At 42.2% G+C, this 27,185-nt stretch overlaps 1 protein-coding gene across 1 annotated transcript in view; it reads left to right on the forward strand.

Moving 5' to 3' along the window:
* Window positions 1-25,216, forward strand: part of FTO (FTO alpha-ketoglutarate dependent dioxygenase) — a 326,926-nt gene extending 301,710 nt beyond the window's left edge. Inside the window, exon 11 of the mRNA XM_061594303.1 lies at window positions 25,105-25,216. Coding sequence (XP_061450287.1) covers window positions 25,105-25,216 — 112 coding nt within the window. The remainder of the gene's footprint in view (window positions 1-25,104) is intronic.
* Window positions 25,217-27,185: the final 1,969 nt, after the last annotated feature.

Raw genomic sequence — 27,185 nt, forward strand, 5'->3', positions numbered from 1 at the left:
GGGCCAGAGAGGACTTTCTCCCATTTCGTAGAATCCTAAGGGATCTTGGAAGTCATCTAGTCCACCCCAGACAGTACTTAGTGCAGGAATCTTGCAACTAAAGCATCTCTGGCAGTTCGCTGTCCAACCTCTGCTTAAATACCTCAGGCAAAGGAGAGCCCGTCACCTACCAAAGCACCCTGCTTCACTCTCGAACAGCCTGTAGTAAAAGGGCCATAGTTCAGCGATAGAACCACTGCCAGTCAGTGTAGATAACAATGCGCTAGATGGACCTTTGCCCTAACTCACTATAAGGCAGTTTCCCTATTTTCCTAATGTTTATTCAAACAATCTGTTTGTAGTGGTCACCCATCGGTTCTAGTTTTGTCGTTTGGAGCAAAAGAGATTAAGTTTGCTCTGTTTTCTGCATGACAGCTCTGAAAGCAGCTGTCTTTCATGCAGGGGGGCTGAAAGCACCTTGGGCAACTTCTTGAAAAATAGAACTGAAACCTGGAGCAGATTCATTGCCCCACTGATATTGGAGCCACCAGTCTCCGTTGCATTCATGTATCCCCTTCATCCTCTTTTTGCCGGGCTAAACATAAGCAGCTCTTTCCTCCATTCCTCAAAGGACTTGGTATCCAGATTCCCTGACCCTAGTGGTCCACCTTTCATGGATTTCCTGCATCGGCCGGGGGTAGGACTACATGACCTTTGGAGAGCCAACTAACTATTATTCTTTCTATGAGTGACTCACACAAAGCGTAGAAAGGGAATTAGATAAATTCATGGGAAGGGGAGCTCTGTCATCAGAAACAATGGCTCTATGAAGCCTCCATACTTGCTGACTGGCCTTGGACCAGTCAGTCTCTTAGCCTAACCCACCTCACAGGGTTGTTGAGAGGATAATATTGAGAGGGTGGAGAACCATGTATGCCACCTTGAGCTCCTTGGATGAAAGGTGGCATATGAATATAATATTTTTTTAAAAAAAAGTTACTATGAGCGTGAATGTCTGGATTCAGTCCACCCTTTGATGCATCTGGTTGACCACTGAGGACGGGATGTTGGACTAGATGGCCCATTTCCCTGATCCAGCAAGCTCTTCTTAGCTTCCAACCCCATAACCATTATAAGAACCTTATAAAGGTTGAGTCATTATGATGATGCTCATATTGCAGCAGTGGCGCTGAGGCCAAGAAAACAGCATCATCCCTAAGGCTGCCAAGCATGTTCATGGAAGAGCAGTCATTTGAGCCAGCATTTTCCTGGTTCGCAGCATGGCCTCTTAGCCATTACGCTGTGCTAGCTCTGTTTAGCACTGAATACGTCATCTGAATTCCCTGCCAAACTGTTCGCTCGAATAAAAAGAAGTTGATGGGGAGGGGGGAGGGGAAGGAAGGTGCAAGTTTCAACTTAGCAGTCTGCCGAGAAACCTGACTTCCCATCAAGTCCAGTCACAAGGGCACGAGGTTATTGGAGCTAATCAAGTTCCTTGCGAGCTGTTACAGGGTAACCAGCGAGGCCCAGTGGTTTCCCAGGTGACCTTGGGGCTGTAATGCACCGTTCAGACTGCTTTCCCGTTAATAGCGTTTTGAACAGGCAGATGATGTCCTTTGATTTAGTGTGACCTTCTCAGTTTACACAATGCCAAGATGCCTTAAAGAGGCAACTGAGAACAGTGCATGGCAAAGCTTCTTTCTCCTGCAGAGCATCTTTTTTGGGGTTACCCTGAGAAATTATATATGTGTGCATGTGTGTGCATGCTGGGGTGCAATCTTAGCATTTGCATCTTTTGGGTGCATTTCAAATCATTGACACAATCTTCTACATATTATTCTTGATATGATGAGCGCAGGCCATCCGCATTTGTGAAAATTTTCACTGTTTATTTCTTTGACAAAATTTGCACACCACTTCATGGTTGAAACCTCTTAAGTGCTTTGCATAAAGCATAAAATAAGCATTGAAATCATCACTAGGAGTCAGAAGTTAAAAACAAGTTGACCTATATTAAACAATGAAAATATTAATAAAATCTGCAGTTAAAAATTTACTTTATATCTATACACCATCCCTAGCCCACCACCCCAACTGCCTGGAGCATGGCCAGTGGCAAGGGATAGAGGAAGGTGTATCCAAGTTTAGGAAAGGCTGGACTAGATGATCTTCTTGAAGAACAGAGCTCAGTCAGCCAGGCTCATAGTGGAAACTGAGGGCTGGTGGTGGAGAATGTCAGGCTCTAGAGCAGCCATTCCCAACCGGTGTGCCTCCAGGTGTTGTTGGACCACAACTCCCATCAGCCTCAGCCATTGGCAATGCTGGCTGAGGCTGATGGGAGTTGTGGTCCAACAACATCTGGAAGCACACTGGTTGGGAAAGGCTGCTCTAGAGCCTGATTTCTGGAATATATATTATCACAAATACATTTTTATGCACACTTTCCCCTAATATATGTATTTTTGTGAACTTCGTTTGGTTGGAGGACTCCATTGCAAAATTCGGAGACATGCGATGGATGACTGTGTTTCAGCCCTCGTCCTGTTTCTCAGAATGCGAATTTGATAGATTTGGCTTTAAATGAGAACTGAATCAAATCTCTCTCCCATCCCTATTTAGAGCCATTTTTTCCTTCCTATGCACTTGCAAGCATTTGTTCTGCAGTAACATGTGAGAGAATTCTTGGTACTGACACCCCATTTATGGAGTGTCCTTCCCTCTTCTTTTTGACTGGCACTGACCCTAATGAGTTTTCAACGCCAGTTAAAAATATATTTATTCGCCCAGGCCTTTGCGTAAATTGTTATTGATGGAGATGGAGAATGACCCTTGCTGTACTTGCTGATACATTGTTGTTTATGATATTGCTGTTGTTGTTTTAAAGTTATACTGATTTTTATACTCAGTGTGCTTTATGCATTATGTTTATTACATTGCACTGTGTCCTCGGATTTAATTTCATGAAGAGCGGGCTGAAGTGTCTCAAATAAATAAATCAAAGTTATGCAGATTTAATCAATCAATTGATTAATCAAGCATGAATAATGAACTAACTTGGGTGACAGCAGCTAATTATTTTTGTTGCTGCTGACATTCAAACAAAAACCCATATGACGTTGCCTTACTGATATTTGTTTCCATCTCTGGAAACTGTAACCTGTGCATCCACACCAAACCCTCAGGTACGCAAGTGCACAGCAGTTGATGAAAGCACAGAAGGGACTATTGAGCCTGCTCCTGATCTATCCAAGCCTCTTAGCACATAGTGAAGGCCCTTTCTAATTAGAAAAACACCTCCGTTCATGCGATTAGCTTTAAACCTCTGCTAAGGCAGCGTCAGCGTCCAAAGGAAGTTAAGTAGAAGCCTTTTGTGTTTTGCTGAATAGGCTGGTTGTACCAGGGCCCATTCTAGATAATGTTAAGTAGGATTTATGAATTATTGCATGTAAAGTCTCAAAAGCAGCTTTGTGCCAGAAGGAGGTTTCTGCCAAGGTACTCTTGGAGTGATGGAGATATGTTTTGTATAGATAAGCCACCCAATATAGATGATCGATCCTTGTGTAATTGAGGCCACAATGACTTTCTTCCTTACGAGGCTGGATCACTGAGAATGCATTACAGTGGAGCTCCAGTATCTATACTATCTTTGCTTCATTGTTTTCTGGGCACAATTCAAGGTGCAGATTTTGACGCATATTATCCTAAACCTTTTAGCTGGGCATGCCTAAAACACTACCTGCTCTTGCCCTACACCTTATTCCAACCCATGTAGGAAACGTCTAACAATGGTTACTAAAATAGTTATTAAATATTTGTCAGGTGGCCCATAGTTGAGGAGCCACTACTAAAAAGGCCCTTTCTCTTGAACTACAGAGTGAGCTTTATTTTCACAAATTTTGCTCCCATAATAATGCTGCTATAGCCTCTAGACTTGTGCTTATAGACAAATTCCCTGATGAGAAGACTATCAATGGCTATTAGCCATGATGGCTACATTCTTCCTCCACTGTTGGAGCCGGTAAGCCTCAAATACCAGTTGCTGAGAATCACAAGAGGGAAGAGTGCTATTGCACTCAGGTTCTGCCTGTGGGCTTCCTATTGGCTTCTGGTTGACCACTGTGAGAAAAGGATGCTGGCATAGATGGGCCACTGGCCTGATCCAGCAGGCTGTTCTTATGTTCCTGTGTTAACCCCTTATGCCTGCCTCATGAGTGACACAAATGGCACAGGTGTTGGGGGTGCTTGAATGCAATAGGAAGAGTCTCAAGGGGTGGTATTTAATGCTAGTCCTGCTCAGAGAAGTGAATAGACATGACTATGTTAGGTTGGATCTACTCTGAATAAGACCTAGGTGGATACAACCCAGTGTTGTGTTCTTTCATAGCTCTGTAACATAGAGGCACAATGATAGCAAGACACTGGTGGCTGACCATCTATTTGTGTGGTGTTGGCCATCACTTTTTTTTAGGTCAATGAACTGCACTCTCCTGGTTATACTATCTGTGTACCAAAACCTTCATGCACATTAGAGAACTGAGAGTTAGTATTTAGAATTAGATAATTTAAAGAATCTCTCAAGCAGATTCTCTGAGATTGCTCCGGAACTTTGAATGTCTTTCAGAAACACTCAGTAGCGTAGTGGCAAATTCAGAAGTGCAGGGTCCCTTCATGATAGTCACAGCTACCACCACCCTTTTTGCTGTGGCATTGAGAATGAGAGCCTTATTAATGCCTTCTCCCACAACAACAGACATCCCTAGGAGCCAATAAGCATGAAAGGGGAGAGTGTTAGCTATTGAAAAGAGTCTTCTCTGTAGCGGACTCACCTTCTTTCACTCTGATTGGTTCCAATCAGCAGGAAAGGACAAAGAAGCATGTTAGAAGACTCTTCCCAGTGGCTAATACACTCCCCTTTCGTGCTGATTGGCTTGTGGGATGCTGGAGACATAGGAATCCTGGGACCCTGCTCCTCAAAAAGTAAGGGGTCTAACACCCCCTGAGACCCCTGACCACTACACCTCTGGAAACACTGTAAGTTGCTGATAATTTGTTGGCCAAGTTAATCCAGTGAAATTGAAGATTTATTTGCTAGAGTTTATTTATGAATGTCTTTGGGTAGACCTGTAAGGTCAACACACAGCAATGTGTGAAAAGGAGAGTTGGAATCTTGCTGCACCATTATTATTATCATTATCATTATCAAATTTATTACCAGCCCTTCACCAAACGGTTCCAGGGTGGGTCACAACAATATAAAAAACAATATTAAAAACAGTTTAAAATGAATTACATTCACAACTAGAGAGGGTCCATATATGTGTGTGTGTGTGTGTGTGTGTATTTGTATATGTATAGTATGAAAGGACCAGGTGAAGCGGTCTGTGTTCAGCTTATGACAGAAGCTGCATAATGAGGGTGCCAGACGTACCTCTATGGAGAGGGAATACCACAACTTAGGGGCTGCTGCAGAGAAGGCCCTCTTCTGGGCCTCCCTGCCCCCTCCCGAACATCTGAGGGTGATGGAAGCACTAATCGTGAATTGTGTGACAACAGTGCCCTCACAGTTTGCATCTGCCAATGACCACACTGAAAACAAACAGACACAGACCGAACGGGCAGGTCATACATACACACATATGGATGTACACTCAGACATTCTACAAGTTGTGTATGAATATTTGGGAACCCAAGACTCTCTCCCAAACACTACTGCATATAAAACATGTTGTAACATGGTGTGAGCAATTCCATTTTTCAATTTAACTGGCTGTTCTTCTGAATGTCTTGACAGAACATTTGCTCTGGGAGGAGAGGAAACCCAAAATATAAACACTCATCCACAGTTCCATTCATAAGTGCTAACAAGGGATTGGCCTAAGCCACTTTGCTTATGCCTGGAGTTCTGCCTATTTTATTCTCATTAGGTTATGCCCTGTGCCAGTGATTCCATCCAACAAGGAATTTCAGAACCAGGCACACCATCAATTGAAAAGCAATTTTGTCATTTCAATCCAGGCAAGGGCAATTTTCAGAACAACACCCAAGTTTATTCTGAAGGTCATTTCAATCTTCCATAGATCTCGGGATATTATATTACACCTTCGTTCTCCCTTCCCTCCCCTCCCTGAATCCTCAGCATAAGAAAGAATGACATAAATTGGAGGTTTGAAGCTTCTGTCGACAGACATCAGACGAGCTCTGGTGTAAAGGAAGACGTCACCATTATTTGTTCTTCACTGTCCTAAAGTGAAATAGAACAAAGCTTCAAAAGCCTTTGTAGTGGAATGGCTCAGAGCCAGTGCTGTATAGAGGAACCCACAAAACTAGTGCCTGGAATTCCAACCAAATGGGTCCTCATGCTGTAACATGTAGATTTTTTGCACTATGTGTGGTAATTGTCTCCCACACCGACTCGTGGTGAATGACTTTCAGTCTTCTTTAGCCATTGCACAGTTCACTTTTTATTTTATTAAACAAAATTTTTGTACTACTTGATTGTAATAAAACCTCAAAGTGGTTTACAGTAAATAAATAAAACATTAAAATTATGAATAACAGGCATTTTAAAATGTTCAAAAAGTAATGAAGATCAACGGTAAGTTTTTAAAAAATCCAGATTAAATTAACACATGTAACTTGTACATGTGTGGATAGGCTTGCCTAAACAAAAATGTTTTAAGCAGGTGCAAGAAAGAGTACAGCGAAGACAGCTGATGTAAATAGGGAGGAAGTTCCAAAGTGTAGGTGCCACACCACTAAAAGTTCGATTTCTTACAACTGCAGAATGAGTAATTATGTGGCACCTGGAACAGTGCCAGTTCCGCAGATTGAAGCGGTAGAGTGGACATAAGGGGTAAAGTGATCCCGCAAGTAAACTTGTCCCAAGCTATGAACAGCATTATATACTAATAGCAACACCTTGAACTTGGCCTGGTAGCATATTGGCTACCAGAACAGATCTCTGAACACGGGTGTAATATGCTGACAGGGTCTCACTTCTGTCAGCAACTGTGCAGCAGCATTCTGCACTAACTGCAGCCTCCACATCAAGAGCAAGGGAACCCCTGCATGGAATGCATTGCAGTAATCCAACCTTGAAGCTGTCAGTGCCTGAACTACTTCATGTAAAACAGGGACCATCTCCCACTGCCAAATGTGCTGGTTTTCTGAAACCAATTTAATTTAATATATTTCAATCCCATTTTATCCAAATAGTTCAAGGCAGTTTGCATGTGAAAAAAAAAATACAATGAACATTTTAATAAATTGTTATACAAATGGCTTCCAACCCTTCGTGGGAGGGGGGATGCTCATGCAAGTGGTGGGTGCGAGCACTCTGCACTCTCTCACACACACTTTCTCATATTCTGTCTCATGCACAAAGGCCCATGCAGATCAGCTGAGAAGGCAGTTACCGTCCCCTCCACCCTCGTCAAATAATGAATCTGATAAGTAGGAAGGGGTGATTTGCATTCTCATCAGGGCACTGGGCTGGACAGAGAGGTATTAACATTTCATAACAGGCCCCCGAGTCAGGGCTCAGCCATGGGCTTATTTAGCTATGGGCCCTAGATAGCCACTGCCACTCAAAGTGGACATAGTGGACTAGATGAACATGGAAAAATAGGAAGCTGCCTTCAACTGAGTTCAGAGCATTGGTCCATCTAGCTCAGAATGGTCTGCATTGGCTGGTAGCAGCTCTCCAGGGTTTCAGGCAGGGCTCTCGCACAGCCCTACCCAGAGATGCCAGGGATTGATCCTGGGACCTTCTACTTTCAAGGCAGATGCTCTTCCAGAGCAGCCACTTTACATGCAAAAGGCCCCAAGTTTGATCCCTGGCACCTTCACGCAGGACTAAGATTCCTGTCTGAAATCCTGGAGAGTTGCTGCCAGTCAGTGTAGACAATACTGAGTTAGGTGGACCAGTGGTCTGAGCTGGTATAAGGCAGCTCCCTACTTTCCCATGCAAAGCTTGTGCTCTTCCACTGAGACAACCTCCCCACCCTATGCCTAGTGGACACGATTTCCTAAGCATCTATCTGCTTTCCGTTTCTTCATTTCATGGCCAAGCAGCAAGTGCCTCAGATCTCAGGTATGATCATGACTAACAGGGACTTTAATTTACAGTGTTTGCTGTATTGAAAATGCTGCATTTGGGGGATTTAAAATCCCCCTTGTCCTCTTGCTTTCCAGCATTTCACTCGTGCTGTGTGATTCTTATTTTTTATTTTTTTGAAGGCAAAGCAGTATCAACTCTTTTGTCATAGGAAACGAAAAGAGGGAAGGGTAAGCTCCTTAACTCTGCTGCTCTTTTGCTCTTGCCAATGTTGGAACATTCCCTGCATGCTTTTAAAAATGTCAGCTGCTTTCACCGCAACACAGGGATGTCAAGCTATGCTTAGGCATCAGTCCTGAAGCCACTGGTAGGCTGCAACATGTCATGAAGAGCCAACAGGATGGAAATCTGCATTTCCTCTGGGTTAGCCAAACTGCAACATGAACCAAGCACGAGGTGACGGACGGAGGAAAGGAAGTGACACAGCCCCATCAGATCAAATCAGAGATCCATCTCATCCCACATCCTGTTTCCCACAGTGGCCAACCAGATGCTCAAATGAGGTTACCACATGCTTGGGCTTATTTCTGGGACTAGGTCTGCAGGCTTGTCAAAGGCTGTTAAATGTGTTTATGGAAACATTAGGAGTGTTTGTGAAAGATTGTCCAGAAATCCTGTTCTCTGACCGGGGCTCTCAGTGTGTCTTATCTGCTCTCTGTGACATTTTCAGGTCTTACAAAATGGACTGAAAAAATCATAATCACTCTGACCATATCAAACCCTAGTCCTCTGTGCGTGACAGTTGTGCAGACAATGGACGCGCATCGGAGGAGGGAATGGGTTCAAGGTGGCAAAACCCTTTCTGATGTACATGCATTCTCTCAACAATTTTTTTGAACTCTACCTGTGTGCAAACTGCGTGTGTCCTTTGCGATCTTTGGATTTTTTTTTGTTTTTTTGCAGTCCCCAACTGTGCATACAGAACCCATGCAAGTCCAGTTTGCCAGTAGGGCTGTACATGCATATGATCGTGTGCATGCATATCATTTGGGTGGGCTGTGCCATCATGATCGCACTCCCACATACATACACTTGTTCACTGTATGTGCAATCATACATGCAGTTGTAAACCTTGGGTTTTTTTTTTGTCAGAAACAGTTCTTTGTGTAAAACAGCAATAGAGAACTGTGTTATTGCTATTACTACATTGTTATTTATCTTATCATTATTATAAAAAATTAAGATTGTTGCCTCCTCTCTCTCTATTATTATATCCAAAATTATATACATATTCTATCTCCTCTCTATCTGTTTCGCTGCTTTTTCTATTCCTCTCTTCTTCGCGTTGTTCTTTCTTATCTCACCTCTATATACTTATCAGATTACCAACTTAAGACAAAGGGGAAGAAATCTTAATAGCCTAAATAATTCCTGTTCAACCAAGAATCCAAATCTGCAAAAGAGAAACAAATTCCTTTTTGCAGGGCCCCCAAGTGTTCGTACAGAAGAACCTATGTGCGTACAGTTTGCTTGTTTGCAGGACTGTACAGGTGATCTAGGGAATCATCTGGAGAAGAAGACTTCTGGCAGTTCTGAATACACAGAGAAGGGAGGATTGTGATGTTCATGTATTAGTGTATATATGGTAAGTGCTGTTTGTAGGTGATACATGGTAAGTGGAATGAAAGAGGAGGGGGGAGTGAATGGGCAGTAGAATGCTGGATGATTGGCTGAGTGTTTAGAATGGCTGAGGGTATAAATGGAAGGATGACAGTTAAATCTGGGTGGACGGAGAACGTGAGTGGGTTGTTTTGGTGGGTTTTTTGAGAGGAGATTGGGTGGAGAGTTGGTGGATGTGAGGAGAGTGTGGAGTTTGGATTAATACCAAGACCAGTACCTCAGGGATAGATGAAACCATATGCTTAAGTGCCTTTATAAAGTAATCTTGTTATCTCTGTTATTTAATAAATATATTTGGTTTACCAAAGGCCTGATCCTTGGCTGGGGTTTCACAGACCAGAAGGGAGGGTAAGGTAAATACCAAGGCTGAAGGGAAACAGTACAAATGGTGGCAGCGGTGAAGGGGATAATATAACACCACAAGTATTCACAGCAAACCAGAATTATCTGCATTGATACAAAGGGAGTGGGACAGCGTAAGCACTCAGTCACAGAGGTAACCTGATAGAGAGACTCAGGCAGAGACTCTGGGAATGCTGGTTATAGGACGTGACTGGTGGTGCTGCCTAGCAGGGGGATCTGTTGAGATCTGTGCTAGAGCGGGGAGAGAAACCATAAAAAGGACAGTCTGGACTGGTGGAGTCCCTGGTGGTGCCTAGTGACAGGCAGTAACCACGAGCAGGTAGGAACCTGACAGGGAGAGCCAGGGAAGGGCGTCACAAGGATCACTGCTGATTAGTTGAGCACATTCTTTGCATGCAGAAGGTCCCAAGTTCAGGCTGTGGCATCTCACATTAAATGGTCAAATAGTAGATGATGGGGAAGACCCTTCTCTGCCTGAGAACCCGGAGAGCCATTGCCAGTCTGAGTAGACACTACTGGGCTATAAGGATGAGTGGTCTTACTCAGTATAAGGCAAGGGATGAGGAATCTGTGGACCTCCAGACATTGTTGGACTGCAACACTTCCCTGACCATTGGCCATGCTGGCTGAGGATGATGGGAGCTGGAGTCCAACAACATCTGGAGGACTGCAGGTTCCCAAGTCCTGATAATAAGGCAACTTCATCCATCCATCTCTAGCCTCCAAGGATCATCTCCTCTGCTGTGTTTTTATTTCCACTTCTCTTCCTTCTCCTTTGTTTTCCATTACAGCTTGTGAATCAAAGGAAGGTCTCTGGACCAATGTAAATACAGCTCTAGTAAAGTAACTTGGGCAAGTTCATGGCTCCCTCGCTGCTCTTGCGTCAGTGTTTTTGGCTGCTGCAGCAAAAATAGAAATCCTAACATTGTCCAGGCTATCTCCATGACCCAGAGGAAGAGAAATGTTGGTGATGATTAAAGACAACAACACAAAACCATGGCTCCTGCATGTTGGGCTTTCTCAGCCACTAATGCTGTGACCTTATCTGTATTTCTGGAGGTAGTGTCTGTGCTGATAGTACAAAGAGAATGGAAGTACTTATTTTTAGGATGCATAAAAACCAATACTCGGGACAATTTACTCTAGCCATAGCTTATACTCTGTGTAGAGTGCATATTTTATTTTCTGGACATTTTATTTTCCTGAGCAGTCTTCAGAGATGTTAACGCCAACCAATTGTGCATCCCCCAACCCAACCCAGTTTTTACAACTTGTGTTTATATTCACCATGCTTGATCCAAAAAATCACCATATGGTAATACCTTTATTAGAATCAACTGAACTTGACCCTAATACATTACAAAGTGATGACCAAGATTTTGAGTTCTCTAGAACTTTTCATCAGGATGGAATGGAAGGGAAAGGTTGGGCATTTGTTGCTCTAAAATCTTCAAATTGTAACAGTCTTAAGATGAGTCATGCAGACATCAGTGGATTAGCTTCTCTAGATGCCAGGCAGATTGCAGGATGCAAGGATGTACCCTGGCTACTGGGACAAAGAAGCAATATTGACTGTTCCCACACTCTTGAAAATACAACATCTAGTTATATTTTCTCCAGGCTTAATTAAAACACATGTCCCTTGCAAGACAGAAGTAAAGAAAAACATAGTTGTCTTTATATTAGCAAAGCTAAGTGAGATTAATTTTTTCCTGGTGCACTAGGTACACAATCAATAGAAACCAAACACAGTATAAAGGCTTTGTGCTGTACTATCTCTTGCTTCATGATGTTCCCATAACGGTTTTGGTGCTAAAATGCAAAGTTCACAAAACACAGGCCAGTTCTAAGGTGGTTATAGTCATAGTCAAGGTTGGCATCAGCAGCTGGTGTATTTGGGCAGCATTGTTCTGGGGTATTGTGAGAAATTAAAAGGATAGCCAATAGGTATTGCTTGGAGCTCAGCCAATACAGCCAGGTAAGTCTATCAGGGCCCAAAGAGAGCACTTTGCTGAAGGCCCCTCTAAATCCTGGAACCAGCCCTCAAATCAGTCAAGTAAGATTCCTTCTTCCCAATCCATTGTCATGCCCTTTTCCTCCACCAGTGTATCACTTTATGAATCTTTTTTATGTGCAATGTGACAACGCAGACTTCCTTCCTTCAATGGTATATGTACACTACAAATGTATATCAGTTTTCCCCAAAGAATTCTGGGAGAATGGTAGTCTGCTGAGAAGGCTAAGAATGTTAAAGATTGCCTAGCCTGCTTCATTGAGCTGCGGTTCCCAGAAGTTCTGGGTGAGAGGGAATATCTATAAACCCAGTTTGTCATTATAGATGTGTCCTAACTTTCTGTGCCTCTTATGGCATCGACAAAGGTTGGTCTGCCTTTGGACTTGCAACATTTGGGTAGAGCTGGTCTTCTTAATGAAGACCAAAACTGTATTGGTTCTGAATGCTATTTGCACTCAGTCTTAGGACAGAACACAAGATGAATCTTCCCATAGGTCACTGTGAGAACAGGATGCTGGACTTGATGGGCCACCGGACTGATCTAGCTTCAGGGCTCTTCGTATGGTCTTAAGTTGAGATCAAGGGGTTTTCTTTTTGAATCATGCAAAATAGGTGGTTAACCTGTGGCCTTCCAGCTGTTGCTGGACTCCAACTCCCATCAGCCCTAGCCAGCATGGCCAACGGTCAGGGGTGATGGGAACTGCACAAAAATCTGCAGAGCCACAGGCTAGGCACCCATGCTGCAAGAGCTATATGTCTTTGAAGTGAAGAAGGATTCACAGCATTGCCTGCTGGTCAAACACAAGAACTTTATTTTCAGAATCCAGAACTCTATTGCCAAAAATATATCTGCAACTGATTAAATCTTCTGAGTGATGATACGTCTGTCTGTAAATCTATGTGGAGAGGTGCGTGCCCATGCATATGTATTGTGGTCCCTTCATATATTCCAAATGTATTCTTTCAACTCGTACGATTGTAAAACTCTTTGAATGGAAACAGCTTAAAGGCCTGTGGAGGGTCTACAGTGTAAAGTTTGTGGTTTCTATTGCACAGAAGGCTTCATGTTTCTGCAAATGCTGCAGCACTTAGCAGTGTTGGTTGATTGGGATTCTACCCCTGACCCCAGCCCAGCTCTCCTATAAACCCAAGCCTTTTATTTGGTTTCCTGCTCTGTGGATCACTCAGAAAAAGCACACAAATATATGCAGGCAATGCAAAAATATATACAGGCAAAATCACGTTGGCATTCATACAGGCATATGAGAGACACATTTCGCTGCCCCCATTCCATAGACAGAACCTGACTAGCAACTGAATCTTACTTCAACAGCTGGAATCAGTGGAGACTGTAAGCTCCAATGTCAGTAGGGCAGTGAATCTGCCCCAGGTTTTAGTCAAAACTTTCAAGGAGCTGTCCAAGGTGCTGGTTTCTGCTGCTGTCTCTGAACATTGCTAGATGCTGAAGTGAATAGGAGGTCTCATCTGCACTATACATTTAAACAATCCTGGCAACTACAGTTTGTTAAGAATGCTGAGGGTTGTTAGGAGACCCCTCTTCTCCTCAAAGAGCTACAATTCCCAAAGCTCCCTTGGGAAGAGAAATTGATTGTTTAAACAATTCTGGGGATTGTAGCTGTGTGGGGGAATGGGGTTTCCTAACAACCCTCAGCACCCTTCACAAACTACGGTTGCCAGCATTCTTTGGGTGAAAGCCATGACTGTTTAAAGTGGGATGATACTGCTTGAAATGCATGGTGCAGATAGGGGCTGAGTGGAATCAAGCTCATAAGCTTCATAGCTTGAGCCTCGTCCTGTTTAGAAGAGTTTCTCAGGACAAATTGGAAAGTGGTTTTGGTCGATAACATTACCCCATATTATCATTCTGATTATACAGAAGGAAGCACATACATTAAATGAATGATGGTACAACAGTACATTTTCCCCTAGCGGCAGAGTTGCCATCCCACTCAATGTGTTTTATTTTCATCGTTGCTGTGGAAGAACACTGCATCCATTCTAGTAAGCAGTGAGGAAAGTTACTTTACCCTCCTTTGAAATTGTACCTCTTTTGTCGGGCACATTTCTGAAGTTGTTCTACAGCTTTTGTGCAATAGAGCTGTGGAATTCAACACGGCCATACCCTGCAGCTTATAACTGGGCTACCTCAGACATGATACGTATAATCACCTGAGCCGTTTGACCTCTGTATTGTTACACACAGTCAGGTAGGAGCAAAGTGAGTTTCAGGTGACCCTATCATGTGACCAAGATCAGAGGTCACAAAGTCCTAACTGTTTGGTTGTCAAGGTAGTTCATTCATCACCCCTGTTACGTAACCGACATACTGACAAACAGAACTGGGGTATAAAATTGTTCTCTGTCTGCTACTTGAGGACCCTAAGCCTTAATTGGTTGCCATAAATTTCCACTTGTTAACAGTTAGTGTGAGCAGACAATTGACCGGGGGAAAGAGATAAACATTAGGCAGATCATAATTTGTTATACTGTAAATGCCATAATGGACAACACCTACCAAATACTTCTTTCTTTCCAACATCCAACCTAGAGTATCATGTTCACTTATTTTTATCCTACAGACTCTTCGTACTCCAAAAAACACATAGCCCAAGTTTAGTTTGGCTCAGTGAGAATGGAGGAGTTGTCACCTTCCCTGTTACATTGAAACGAGGTCCAGATTTTTAGGGCAAATCTTGAACGGCATTGAATCTCTTGCTTTTGATTTGTCATTATTTATTTATTTAACAAAATTTACATGCCGCTTTATTGTGAGAAACCTCTAAGCGCTTAACAAAAGAAACCAATTAAAACAGTTAAAAACAGGTAATTAAACACTTAAAAAAAAATTAAACAACAGCACACTAAAAAGAGATTAAAACACATTAGCATTGAGGTGTCTGGGTAGGCTTACCTGGACAAAAAAAAATTAATCAGGTGCCTGCCAGGGATTGAACCTGGGACCTTTTGCACACAAAGCAGATGCTCTACCATTGAGCTACAGCCCTTCTCTGAAGGATGCCCATGTGCCATACTTTACAGAAGACTGTCCTCTGCTTCAAGGGCTGTCTAGTCCTCTAAGTCTAGTTTAAAGAGTAAGAATCATAATGGGGGAGAGCAAGTGTGTCTTGAAGTTGCCCATCAACACTTTAAGCACCCAAACAGCAGACTGAACACAGGTCAGTACGGTATGAGATGAATTGCATTTCTGTTTAAATTATAGGATTATTTCTACATTTGTATTTATATTTGTGAATTAGCACATGCAATTTTATGCAAATCTTTATCCTCTTTTATCCTTTTTTTTGTGCTACCGAAGTGGCCATCCTACTTGGCTGGCTCCAAACTTGTCCACTCTGTCTCTGTCCACTCTCTCCACATGACGCATGATTTTATAAACCTCTGCTGTGCTTTCCCATTCATCTTTAGCCACAGGAAAGGTCCTCTGGTCCCCACATCATTCTACTTGCCCATTTCTGAATTAGGCCACAAGCGCACCATCCACTTAAAGCATCCATATACCACTTGCAATCGCCATGGCTTCACTCAAAGAATCCTGGGAGCTGAAGTTTGTTAAAGGTGCTGAGGGTTGTTAGGAGACCCCTGATCCTTTCACAGAATTATATTTCCCAGAGTGGTTTAACAATCAATCCGTCTTCCCAAGGAACTCTGGACATTGTACACTGTGAAGGGAATAGAGGTCTCCTAACAACTCTCAGCACCCTTAACAAATGACACCTCCCAGGATTCCTTGAGGGAAGCCATGGCTGTTAGTGGTATGATCATGGTTTAATGTATAGTGCAGATGGGGCCTAGTTAGAGACCTTTGTCTACTCAACTGATCTGCAGGATCGGTAACCAAACCCAGAACTCTAAAATTTACATTGAGAACTATTTGTTAGAAGGGGGGTACCCTATTGCTTCTCCTTTTTCCAGCTGCAAATCTTAGCCAGGGAAAGTGGTGGGGAAAAAGGAGGAGAGAGTAATGTTTTAAAATAAATGGTTAGCACATTAGTATAAAGCCTATTGATTAAAAACACCAAGCATAATGTTAGTCTTTTAGTCTCTTGAGTGATGCAATCCTGAAATAAATTTATCCCTTTGACTCTTGCATTAACCTTTTATTGACTGCTTGCATACCCATAATTAACACACACTTTAGCTAAAGTGGTTAATTTTAGCATCGTGACCAGTGTCTCCTAATGTAGTTGACACCCTAATAATCTAAATGTAAGTAAAGCCACAGGGGAAGTAACCAGCTGTCTCCTCCAGATTCCAGAAGAAGGCTGAGGTAGTAGAGCAGATTGAACCAGTTTGGACCACATAGGTGGGGATTCTTTTTCTCCCACCATGTGAATATATCTGGAAGAAAAAACATATATTAGAGAGCAAAGTTGCAACTCAGCCAACTACTTGTTGAGCAAGGTCAAAAATATGATCTCTTGCCCACTCACCTGCAGTCTGAAGTGGTACAATCCAGTCCACCATCTTAGGTCTTTGCTCTTTCCATACTACTTCATTCTGCTGGATGGCTAGACTAAGCCCCATTCAGTCAGGATAGTATTGTTGGCAATCAAGAAATGAATGAGGCTGCATTCAGGCAACATTTTATTCCGTCTTCATGATGGTTCCTTACCTGTTAATTTTTGTGTCTTATGTTATCTTTCACTGGCATAAAAGCCACTTCTGGAAACCTAGTGGAATCAAGTGGAAGTGCAGCGTCCATTTCTGTGTTAATTACTTGCAGAAAAAAAAATCTGTTTACAACCCCTTTCACCTGGAAAATTGCAGGAGTTTGGCATTTTATTTTCCCTGTGGTTTTCTTGGAACTACACCACTGCCGCTCATGTAATGAAATATGGGCATATAGAAGTGTGCTTTCGCATAAGGGGGGGAGTGACATGTCTGATGACGTCCACGGTTCACACCCACTGCTGTGAATGAAATTTAGCATGACATGGTGATATGCTGATGAAAACAAAAAAACATTTGCATAATGCAGCAGGTACTGCAACGTGAAAAGAACATTAGAAATCAGGACAGAAGCCCTAGCATTAAAATCTGGAAAAATAACACAATAAAACCTACACCTGAATGCAGCCATTATTTCTAATGTTCTAATATGAACACTAACTGGTCTTTCCCCAGGGCACTTTCCCTATGCCTAAACCCCTTCCCACCAGCCGTGCTTGAGTGCTTTTGCCTGGCTGGAATAAGTTCTCGAACCGTGATCATGCCTCTTGCTTATTGAATGGAGTGATGTATGTGTGTGTGTGTGCTGGTTGGTGGTGTAGAAACATCTGACCTTTATGTGGCCAGAATCAATGGAGATTGTAGAGTGAATCTGCTCCGGGTTTTTGTCTGAACTTTCAAGGAGCTGTCCAAGGTGCTGGTTTCTGCTGCTGTCTCTGAAAATTGCTAGATACTGAAGTGAATGGATTAGGAGGTCTCACCTGCACTATTCATTTAAAGCAGCAGCGTACCACTTTAAACAGTCATGGCTGTCTCCCCCCCCAAACGCCCCCCCAATCCTTTCCCAACCTTATCTGGATGATGGCAGGGATTAAACCTGGGACCTTCTTCATGCAAAGCAGAAGCTGTGCCACTGAGCTACAACCCGTCCTTTCAATCACAACTCCCTGTTGTTCAGTGTTGGCCAGCTACTGGCAATGCTGCATTGGGGACATTGTGAGATATTAAAGCGACAGGCCATCCAGCACCGATCTGAGAAATACCACTGGGGAGGCCTGCTGGGGGGAGCTACTGGCAGAGGAGGGAGCCTACTAGAGGGCACTGCTCTCAGGGCTCCCTCAAACCTAGAACCATTACTGCCCCATCTAGGAGCTGGCACAATGCAGGTGTGGGAACACACCTGGTTAACTCCAGAGGGGGGCAAGAAGCACACCGCTAACTTATCTAGGCACTTTAGAAGCTGCCTTATCACACCAATTGCATCTAGTACAGTAGATGCTGGAGACTGAACCTGGGGCCTTTTGCATGTGAAACAGATGCCAGTGTGTAGTTGTCTGTGATTGTGCGGGGTGGGTCTTGGACCCCTTACCTTGGTCCCAGCAGGGTCCCTATGTATGAGCCAAACAGTATGAAACAGGAGTGTGCAAGCCATTGAGAAGAAATTTCTCACTTGGCAAACAACATGCTTCCTTGTCCTTTCATGCTGATTGGAGCCAATCAGAGTGAAAGGAGGTGACTCTTCTCAGTAGCTAACATGCCTCCCTTTTCATGCTGATTGGCTCCTGGGGCAAGTGAGAAGTGAGCTTCATGGCAAAGTACCTTGGTATCCCAAATCCTACTCCCACACTTGGCTTTATTTCAGAATTCTTAAAATCAGGATGTTTCTGGCAGTGCTTAGTCCCCAGAGAGAGAGAGAGATTGAGTGGGGGTAAGCCTATGCACACAGCAGTTTTATTCCAGTTCTATAGTTCTATAATTGCAGAATAGACTGTGGATCCTGGGGGCGGAGCTGTGAGGAGGGCGTGGAGTGACTGTTATGAAGGGACTCTGCACTTCTGAATTTGCCACTACACTAATGGCAGAGACTCTACCACTGAGCTATCGCCCTTCCCCTGAATATTGGAATACCTGTTCCCATCTCAAAGCTTTCTCCCTTCAATTTCATATTTGTAAATGCTCAGTTCTGTTTTTGATATGATGTATAAATTTGCACTGCAAAATTGCCTGTCCTCCATTGATTTAAAAGCCAAGTAGGTGAGTATGGTTTTTTGGGGGGAGTATAATAGCAAATCATGGGTGGCATTCAACTAAATGGTTGTGCAAGCAGAACAACTTCTATTTACATAGTGGGACTTTCCCTTCCTCTCCCCTGTCATCCCCAAATCTGCTCCAGAGCATTGGGGGGAAATCCAGGACAGATTTAGGGGATGCATGGAGAGGAGGGGAATCCAGTTGCACAAGCAGAAGCAGTTCCACTCACGCAAGGAATACAACCCAATAAAAATAGTCCTACAGTCTGTTACCAACTGTAAAAAATATATCTCAGCAGCTGCAAAGTGTGAATTATCAGCTGCTGCACCGTGCTCCTCAGTGTGCCTGTACATGCAGTTACAAACAGAGGCACTAGCGACAACTTGCATTCCCCCAATTTAGCTGCTACAGAACAGAAGAGGTGGCTGAGCCCTGGAGAATGCCAACTCTAACTTCTGAGATGGGCCAACAGTGAGAAATGGCTATTGGTTCATGGGTTTCTTAGCTGGGAAGCTGGACTAGGTAGACCTTTGGTCTGATCTGATCGGGGTCTTCTTATGTTGGAATATGAGCTCATCCAATGTGACCTCTGTAAGACAAGTCAGTATATTATCTATATTTTACAGATGTGGGGAGATAAGGCTGAGAAATAGTCATCTCAAAAAGGATATTCTAGAGTTGGAAAAGGTTCAGAAGAGGGCAACCAGAATGATCAAGGGGATGGAGCGACTCCCTTACGAGGAAAGGTTGCAGCATTTGGGGCTTTTTAGTTTAGAGAAAAGGCGGGTCAGAGGAGACATGATAGAAGTGTATAAAATTATGCATGGCATTGAGAAAGTGGATAGAGAAAAGTTCTTCTCCCTCTCTCATAACACTAGAACTCGTGGACATTCAAAGAAGCTGAATGTTGGAAGATTCAGGACAGACAAAAGGAAGTACTTCTTTACTCAGCGCATAGTTAAACTATGGAATTTGCTCCCACAAGATGCAGTAATGGCCACCAGCTTGGACGGCTTTAAAAGAAGATTAGACAAATTCATGGAGGACAGGGCTATCAATGGCTACTAGCCGTGATGGCTGTGCTCTGCCACCCTAGTCAGAGGCAGCATGCTTCTGAAAACCAGTTGCCGGAAGCCTCAGGAGGGGAGAGTGTTCTTACACTCGGGTCCTGCTTGCGGGCTTCCCCCAGGCCCCTGGTTGGCCACTGTGAGAACAGGATGCTGGACTAGATGGGCCACTGGCCTGATCCAGCAGGCTCTTCTTATGTTCTTATGTTCTTAAATAGTCCCTTTCCCATACACCACCTAGTGAATTAGCTACTGTATTCATAGTTCTAAGTTCATAGTTAATCTGTTGGCCTCTACATTCCAGAAGCTTTAGATTGGCGTAGTAACTTGTGTAGAAAACCTTTCAACTGAAATGCTTTACCCAGAGCAAGGACCAGGGACCTGTGATCAGATGTTGTTGGTCTCCAACTCCCATCCATCCCAGCCAGCATGACCATTGGTCAAGGATGATGGGAACTGTCATCTAGCAATATCTGGAGGAACGCAGGTTCCCTGTCCTTGACCTAGAGTACCCAGCAAATAGAATATCCATATTTTAGTAACCAAGATTGAACATGAAACAAGCTTGTTGTTAGTGGTTGCAGTCAGCTTCAGTATCCTCTGCATATTAACTGTGCTCTTCTATAGGTTTGACGGAGAGGAAATGTCTCCGACACTGGGCTGCACAATGAGTTCAGCACCACTGAGAGCCCCTGTGCTAAACCATGTTTGCCCGAACATCTATTCTGAGGGCCCCCCCACAACAAATCCACTGTTCTTGCACACAGTGCAGCTTATCACTGCAAACAGTTTAATATTTATGGTAAGAGGATTGTCAAAAGTAGCTTGTGTTTCTTTAATTCTTGTTTTAAATAAATAATGAGAACATTTGAACACATTACTCTTCTCGGAGGGCCTGAGGTCAGTTAATCTTATTATTTATGAAGTGATGTGCTACATAATAGTGCTTAGTGCATGTTAACAGATGCTATTATCATGGGCTGAAGTGGGGAGCTGAAGATATATAGGAATGTTATGTGTTAATACTGTCCTTGTGCTGTAATGTACGATGGATTGAGTGCAGGAGGAGAGTGGAACCGCAATTAACTGCATACCAACATGGGTGTAAAGTTGACGTAGGTTTTCTCTTGGGTATTCTGCTGCCATCAATAATTCCCAAGAGGAAGATGACCCCTTTTCTTTGGGTTTTGTTTCATGCTTTCCTCAAAGGGTCAGGGAAGGGAAGTGGCCAGAGCGTTGGGTGCATTAATCATTTTAGCAGTGCTGGAAGCATTAATCGGTTAATTGTTGAGACAAGTCAGTTATCTCCTCAATTGCAAATACAAAGATGTGGCAATCTACCTATGGTTTATCCATCAATGCCTCCCCTGCCCACGGAAAAAAAAGTTCTATCTGAATTGTCTGATTTCCTTTTCCTTTTAAGGCAAAGATGATTTATCACTGTGTTATCCCCATTCTGTTTTCATTGCATGTCCGTCATTGTTAAAATGTTCAGTGCTTTTCTTAAATTAACTAAATTCCACATCGAGAAATATCAAAATCTTGCATGTATTTTACTATTCCAAACTCTTTTGTTTTTCTGAGCATTCTCCTAGTCTCTTGTTGCTTAAACATCTTTGGTGTCTTCCATACAACTAATGGTCAATGATATAATGACATTCTTATTCAGGGAATGAGCTCTTCCACTTTCTTCTAATGCACCTTTGGTATATGTGTAGGCGATACTAAAGATGCATTAATACAAAGTGGTGGAGAGTGTTAAGATTTCACAGTTATAAATGCCCTTAAATTAACACCTGCATTGAGAGGGGAGTGGAAATTAAATTTTCTGTACTTGAGAAATGTAGACAGTTTTAGAAACCTAAGGTCCATCCATGGATTGATTGGAGAGAAGAGTTGGGGAATTAGTAATTTTAAATAAATAAAATTTATTTATTTTATATTTGTTTATAAAATCATTTCTGTCCTGCCTTTCAACCTTTACAAGGGCCCCCAAGACAGCGTAAATCCATAGGAGTATACAAATACCTGTTTTTATATTTTTTGACATTCTTAATGTTTTTAAATTATTAAATTTTTATTTTTATTTTTAATGTATTGTTTTACTATTTTGTTGTTTGCTGCCCTGGGCTCCTTTGGAAGGAAGAGTAGGATAGAAATGTAATAAGTAACAATAATGGGGGGGGAGGTTGTCCATCTAAACAATTCTGCTAGTGCAAGTACTTTTGGCTGTGCAATGGAACTTCTTCTCCTCTCCCCATGTGCCTCCTAAATCTGTTGTGGGGTTCCCCCCCAACCCTCTGGAACAGATTTAGGGGCTGTGTAGTATAAATACATGAGCATTTATAATGAACGTAGAAGTTATCCAAGGTAGCTGCTGGAAAATTGCTTCTAAAATATTACAATGGAAGCCTTTGGAGATAAATAAATGCAGTCAATCTAACTTTATAGCATTTTTCTAAGCTGTCACACCATCATGCATGGGGGCAGAGAGTGATGGCAGGATGACAGGCAAGCAAGGCAAAGCAGTGAGGGAAGCAAGGATGGTGGGTGGGTGAGCATGGGGGGTGCGAGGTAGTGCAGAGGGTGGCAAATGAGGGGTGGGTGAGCAAGCATGTGAGCAAGCATGGGGCAAGGCAGGTGAGAGGGTGTGAGGGCGAGCAGCAGCAACAATGTGGGATGCCAGTAAGCAGTTGAGGTGTGGTGGTGGTAGCCAGGTAGGCGGAGGCTGGTAAGCTGCCTAAACAGGGTGGCAGTGAGTGTCTGGGGGACCATTAGCCTGGCTGTATGTGTGTGTGTGTTTGGGGGTTCCTAGGAAAGTTTGTGTGTCTGTATCTGTGTCTGGGAGTCCTTGGGGAGACTGACATGCAAGGCAAGCAGGGGCAAAGGCCATAGTAAATTAATACAATCACTATGTATTGAAGTAGGAAAATCCCAAAATATTTAGCCAGTGGGTTTTTTTTTTGTAAAAAGTTAGGTGCCAGCACTCATACCTTGGTAAATGTGCTGTGAATGCTAACACAAAATGGTTGCCATGGACAACACAAAAGAAAAGAAAAAGAAAGAGGTGCCGGTACCCTGTACCAGCGAGTACTGCCATAAAAAAAATCTCCCACTGCATTTAGCTATTTTTCTTCTTCCTACTGGAATATTGCAATTGGATTACTGGAATAAGTTGGATCTAGACTAGGTTAGTTGAATTTAGTTCCCATCGAAATCATTGAGGCTTCACTTAGTCATGTCTAATTTTGTCTCATTTATTCCAACGGGTGAAATCCAATGCTAGTTCTACTTAGAGTAGACCTACTGAAGTTAATGGACACAGCTAACTTAGGCTGCTTTTGAATACAGCCCAGAAGCTTCGCTTAGTCTAGAATAAGGTTGCTAGATAGCTAACTGGGACTGGGTGATTTGGACATATTACATCAGCGCTTTGTCATCTGCACCAGCCTCCAATCCATTTCCAGGCTCAATTCAAAGTGGAGGTGTTTATTTTCACTTCTTAAACAGCCAGGTTACCAGAAGGACTATGTCCTTCCATATGTAACCACCGGGAACTCAAGATCATCTTCAGAAGCAGCTGCTCAGTGGTAGAGCAACTGCTTTCCATGCAGAAGGCCCCAGATTCAATCCCTGTAATCTCCAGGTAAGTCTGAGGAAGACTCCTGCCTGAAACCTTGGAGCTGCTGACAGTCACTGGGTGTCCGCAGTACTGAGCTCGGTGGACCAGTACAAGACAGTTTTCTATACTCCTTTGTTCTACAAGCACCCCCTTGTGAGGTATGATGGGCAGCATCTGAGAAGGCCTTTGTGGTTGACACGCCCTGGCTCTGAAATACTTTCCCCAGCAAGGATCACCTGGCATCTACTTTGGAGGCACCAGGCAAAGACCTTTGATTTCCCCCCATCTTTTCAAGTACACTTAGATCTTTTACATTTCTGTTTAGATGTGCTGTTCTATTGTTTTTCATGGTTGGTAGGTGTATTTTAACATTCCACTGATGCGCGAGCTGCCTGGAGAATGTTGTTATTGGGAACAATTTAAATGTGGTAAATAAGAATAAATAGCTCAATAAAAACAATACAGTCACTGACAGGCATTAAGTCCCATTGGTCTTTACAGGACTGAAGTCTGTCTGACGTGATGTGTTGATACTTGCTCAAAGATCATAAAATATCTCCTTGCACGTGCCAGTAGCCTACCTTATATTTTATAAAATTGCTGCGTAACCACTTTTTAAATTTAAAGCCACAAATGACCAAGTAAAATGGTTCATTTTTATGATGTTTGGTTTTCTTTTAACTTTTTTATTTTGTTGTTTGCTGGCCATATTATTATAATAATAATACTGAGCTCTCTTCAACTTTGCAATCCTTTATAAACATTAGCTAATTAACCAGCAGCTGGCAAATTAAACAAGCAAACCCTAAAAAAAAAAGAAATTCTGAAACCAAAACCACTAAATTGCTACAAATTTACTAATGCAGGACCAATAAGTGGCAGTCTTTATTACAAAGTAATCTTATAAAATGTGGTGGTTTACTACTCATAAAATGTTCCCATGCAGGACTGCAGTTTTAGCCTGCTTATTATAATTAGACTTCACTGCTATTGATGAAGAATCCATTTAATAAGAAACACAGTAATTCAAAGAGTTTTCTCTGGGGACTTAGCAAACGCTAACCTCTTAATTTAATTTTGTTGAAGTTTTGCCCATCTATTCATCAACAGAAATTGTTATTAACCTGCACTTGCATCTATCTTTCAACAGCACCTCTCCTTCTTGTTACTTTCCTCAAAGCTGATGGATTTGTAAATCTCTCAGATTTACAAACCATGTCCTCCAATGTTGTTTAATTTATCCTGTAACCTTAATGCAATACATTTGGTTTAATCTCCCCCAATAATCTAGTAGTATCACAAAAACCCACAAACAATGGCATAAAATACTCACTTCAAATAAGACTTGAGATAATGACAAAATAATTCCCCATCAAAAGGTGTGCCAACTGCATTTCTTTGTGATTGGCTTTCTCAAAGATTCTTCTAGGAAATAGAAAGACTGCATCAAGACAAAAAGCCAGTGACTTCACTGCTTTGTTTTGTTCTGTTTTTCTCTTTCTATTAATGGACAAGCATGCAAAATACCAGATTTCTAAATGCATCCCATTAATTCATTTCTAATCTTACTGTTTGTTTTTAGGTGCCATTCCCAACTTGCACAGAATTTACCAGAAGATGAAAAGCCAGAGTGCCATCCTTACTGGCAAAAGGTGATGCCAGTATGCCACTTCCATTCAATCTGGAAGACATAATAACAGAGATTCAGAGTCTCCTGGAATGCTAGGAGTGCTTTCATCATAACCTGGCTGAGGTTCCATTGCTAGTCTTTTGCAAAGAAATGTCTTCTGTAAGAAGCACTAGAACTCTCAAAGAAAAGAAAAGAAAAGAAAAGAAAAGAAAAGAAAAGAAAAGAAAAGAACAGCCAGTGGGGTTATTCTGAAGTAATATTCTGGCTGCATAATTAGTTAAGAAGTTAACCAAAAAGCACATCACAGGCACAAGAACTTGAAAATGAGATTATCTGTGGTTTGTTTTTGAAATGCAGGCAATGCCCTGCTGTGTTCCACATGGACTGTGCAAAATAAAGGGCCAGTGACAAATTGTTTTAATGTAAACATTTTTCTTCATTCTGATGATAAACAAAGCAACACTGAATTACAAAAATAATGCTGCCCAGTACTCAGTGCAAGAGCTAAAGCTACTTAGGTCTCAGTCCTATACACACTCAGTCTTAGTCCCCATGTCTGCAAAATGGAGATAATAACACTGATCTACTTTACATTGTTGTCAGGAGGAGTGTAGCAAGATATCATTAGAACTGAGACACATTTTTTTTGGCTGAACATTTTCAGTACAAATAACAAGAGTTTCACTATCACCAATTCTTATCTCAAAAAACACCATCCCAATTTGCCTTTTTTGCATGTTTCACTGCTCTTCTCTGTTCAACACAATAGCTGCTGTGAGGCATTTAAAAAAAGAAGGGGGAAAAAGAAGTGCGTTCCTCCTCCTGACTACAGATCTAGATGTTCAGGAAACATGTAGCCAGCACTATGATATCATGGTGTCATAAATCCAATGCAATTTGGCTACATAGTACGATCACAAAGCCAAATCAGAGTGAGGGCAATGCTTCCTACCCTCATTCTAGACAGAAGATTTCACCCTTTTTCTTGGCTCCCATATATTATTGCTATACTTGGGAATGTGACCTTCAGTAAGGGATGGGGGAGAAATTAGATTCAGTTTGCATTTAAAGCTGAATTTATCAGATTTGTACTTTCTGAAACAATATGAGAAATGAAACACAGCCCCCTTCAAGATCCGCATTTATCTAAGTTTTGCAATTGAATTTTGCCATTTTGTTTACAAAAATGCATATGTCAGGAGAAAGTGTACCTAAAAAATGAATGCAGGGGTGAAAATAACAGACAAAAACACAGTATATTAGGAAAAACATTATATTAAAAAATGCATTATATTAGAAATTTTTGCTTGCAAAATTTGTACACTAATACAAAAATGTCTTTATTAGCAGAAATTTACACTAAAATACTGAAGAATTTTCATGAGGATTGTTTTTTAAAAAAACCCACAGATTTCTGCAGAAATGTGGAGAACTGAATTTAAGATTGGAAAAATGAGATACAGAAAGAACTGAACTTGACACATCCTTCCATCCCTATCTGTACCTCATCATCTAGGCATTGAGGGAGGTTATTCTAAATGAGGGCAATCATGGACTGATGGATTTTGTTTGCTGCACTGTTAATTATGTTAATTATGGTTTCTGTTTTTAATTTTGGATTTAAATTGATCCTGGGTCAGAATTTCTGGTGATGATAGACTTAAGCCTGCTCTGTCCTATCAACCTGAGCCTGAATATGATGATTCCACAGTCCTAGCAGAAAATGTTACTGGACATTAGTTATAGTTTATTTCCATGCCTTCTTAGCCAAACAGGCCTTCAATAACACATCTTCACAACTTCAATCTTCCAATGTTCAGCTTTGTTGGATGTCCACAAAAGTTCATCTTTCCTTCTTTTCTGTTCTTTTCTTTTCTTTTCTATCAACACATTTGGCTTGATGATGCAGATATTTTATTCAGAATTCCTGGAGTTGGATACCACCTGGATATCAGTTGCATTCTTAAGGCAAACCTTCCCAATGTATTCCCCTATGCCTGGTGCTTGTTTATTGACTCTGAATCCTCCTGCCA

This window comes from Rhineura floridana, chromosome 13 (assembly GCF_030035675.1).
Source record: "Rhineura floridana isolate rRhiFlo1 chromosome 13, rRhiFlo1.hap2, whole genome shotgun sequence".
Classification (NCBI taxonomy): domain Eukaryota; kingdom Metazoa; phylum Chordata; class Lepidosauria; order Squamata; family Rhineuridae; genus Rhineura; species Rhineura floridana.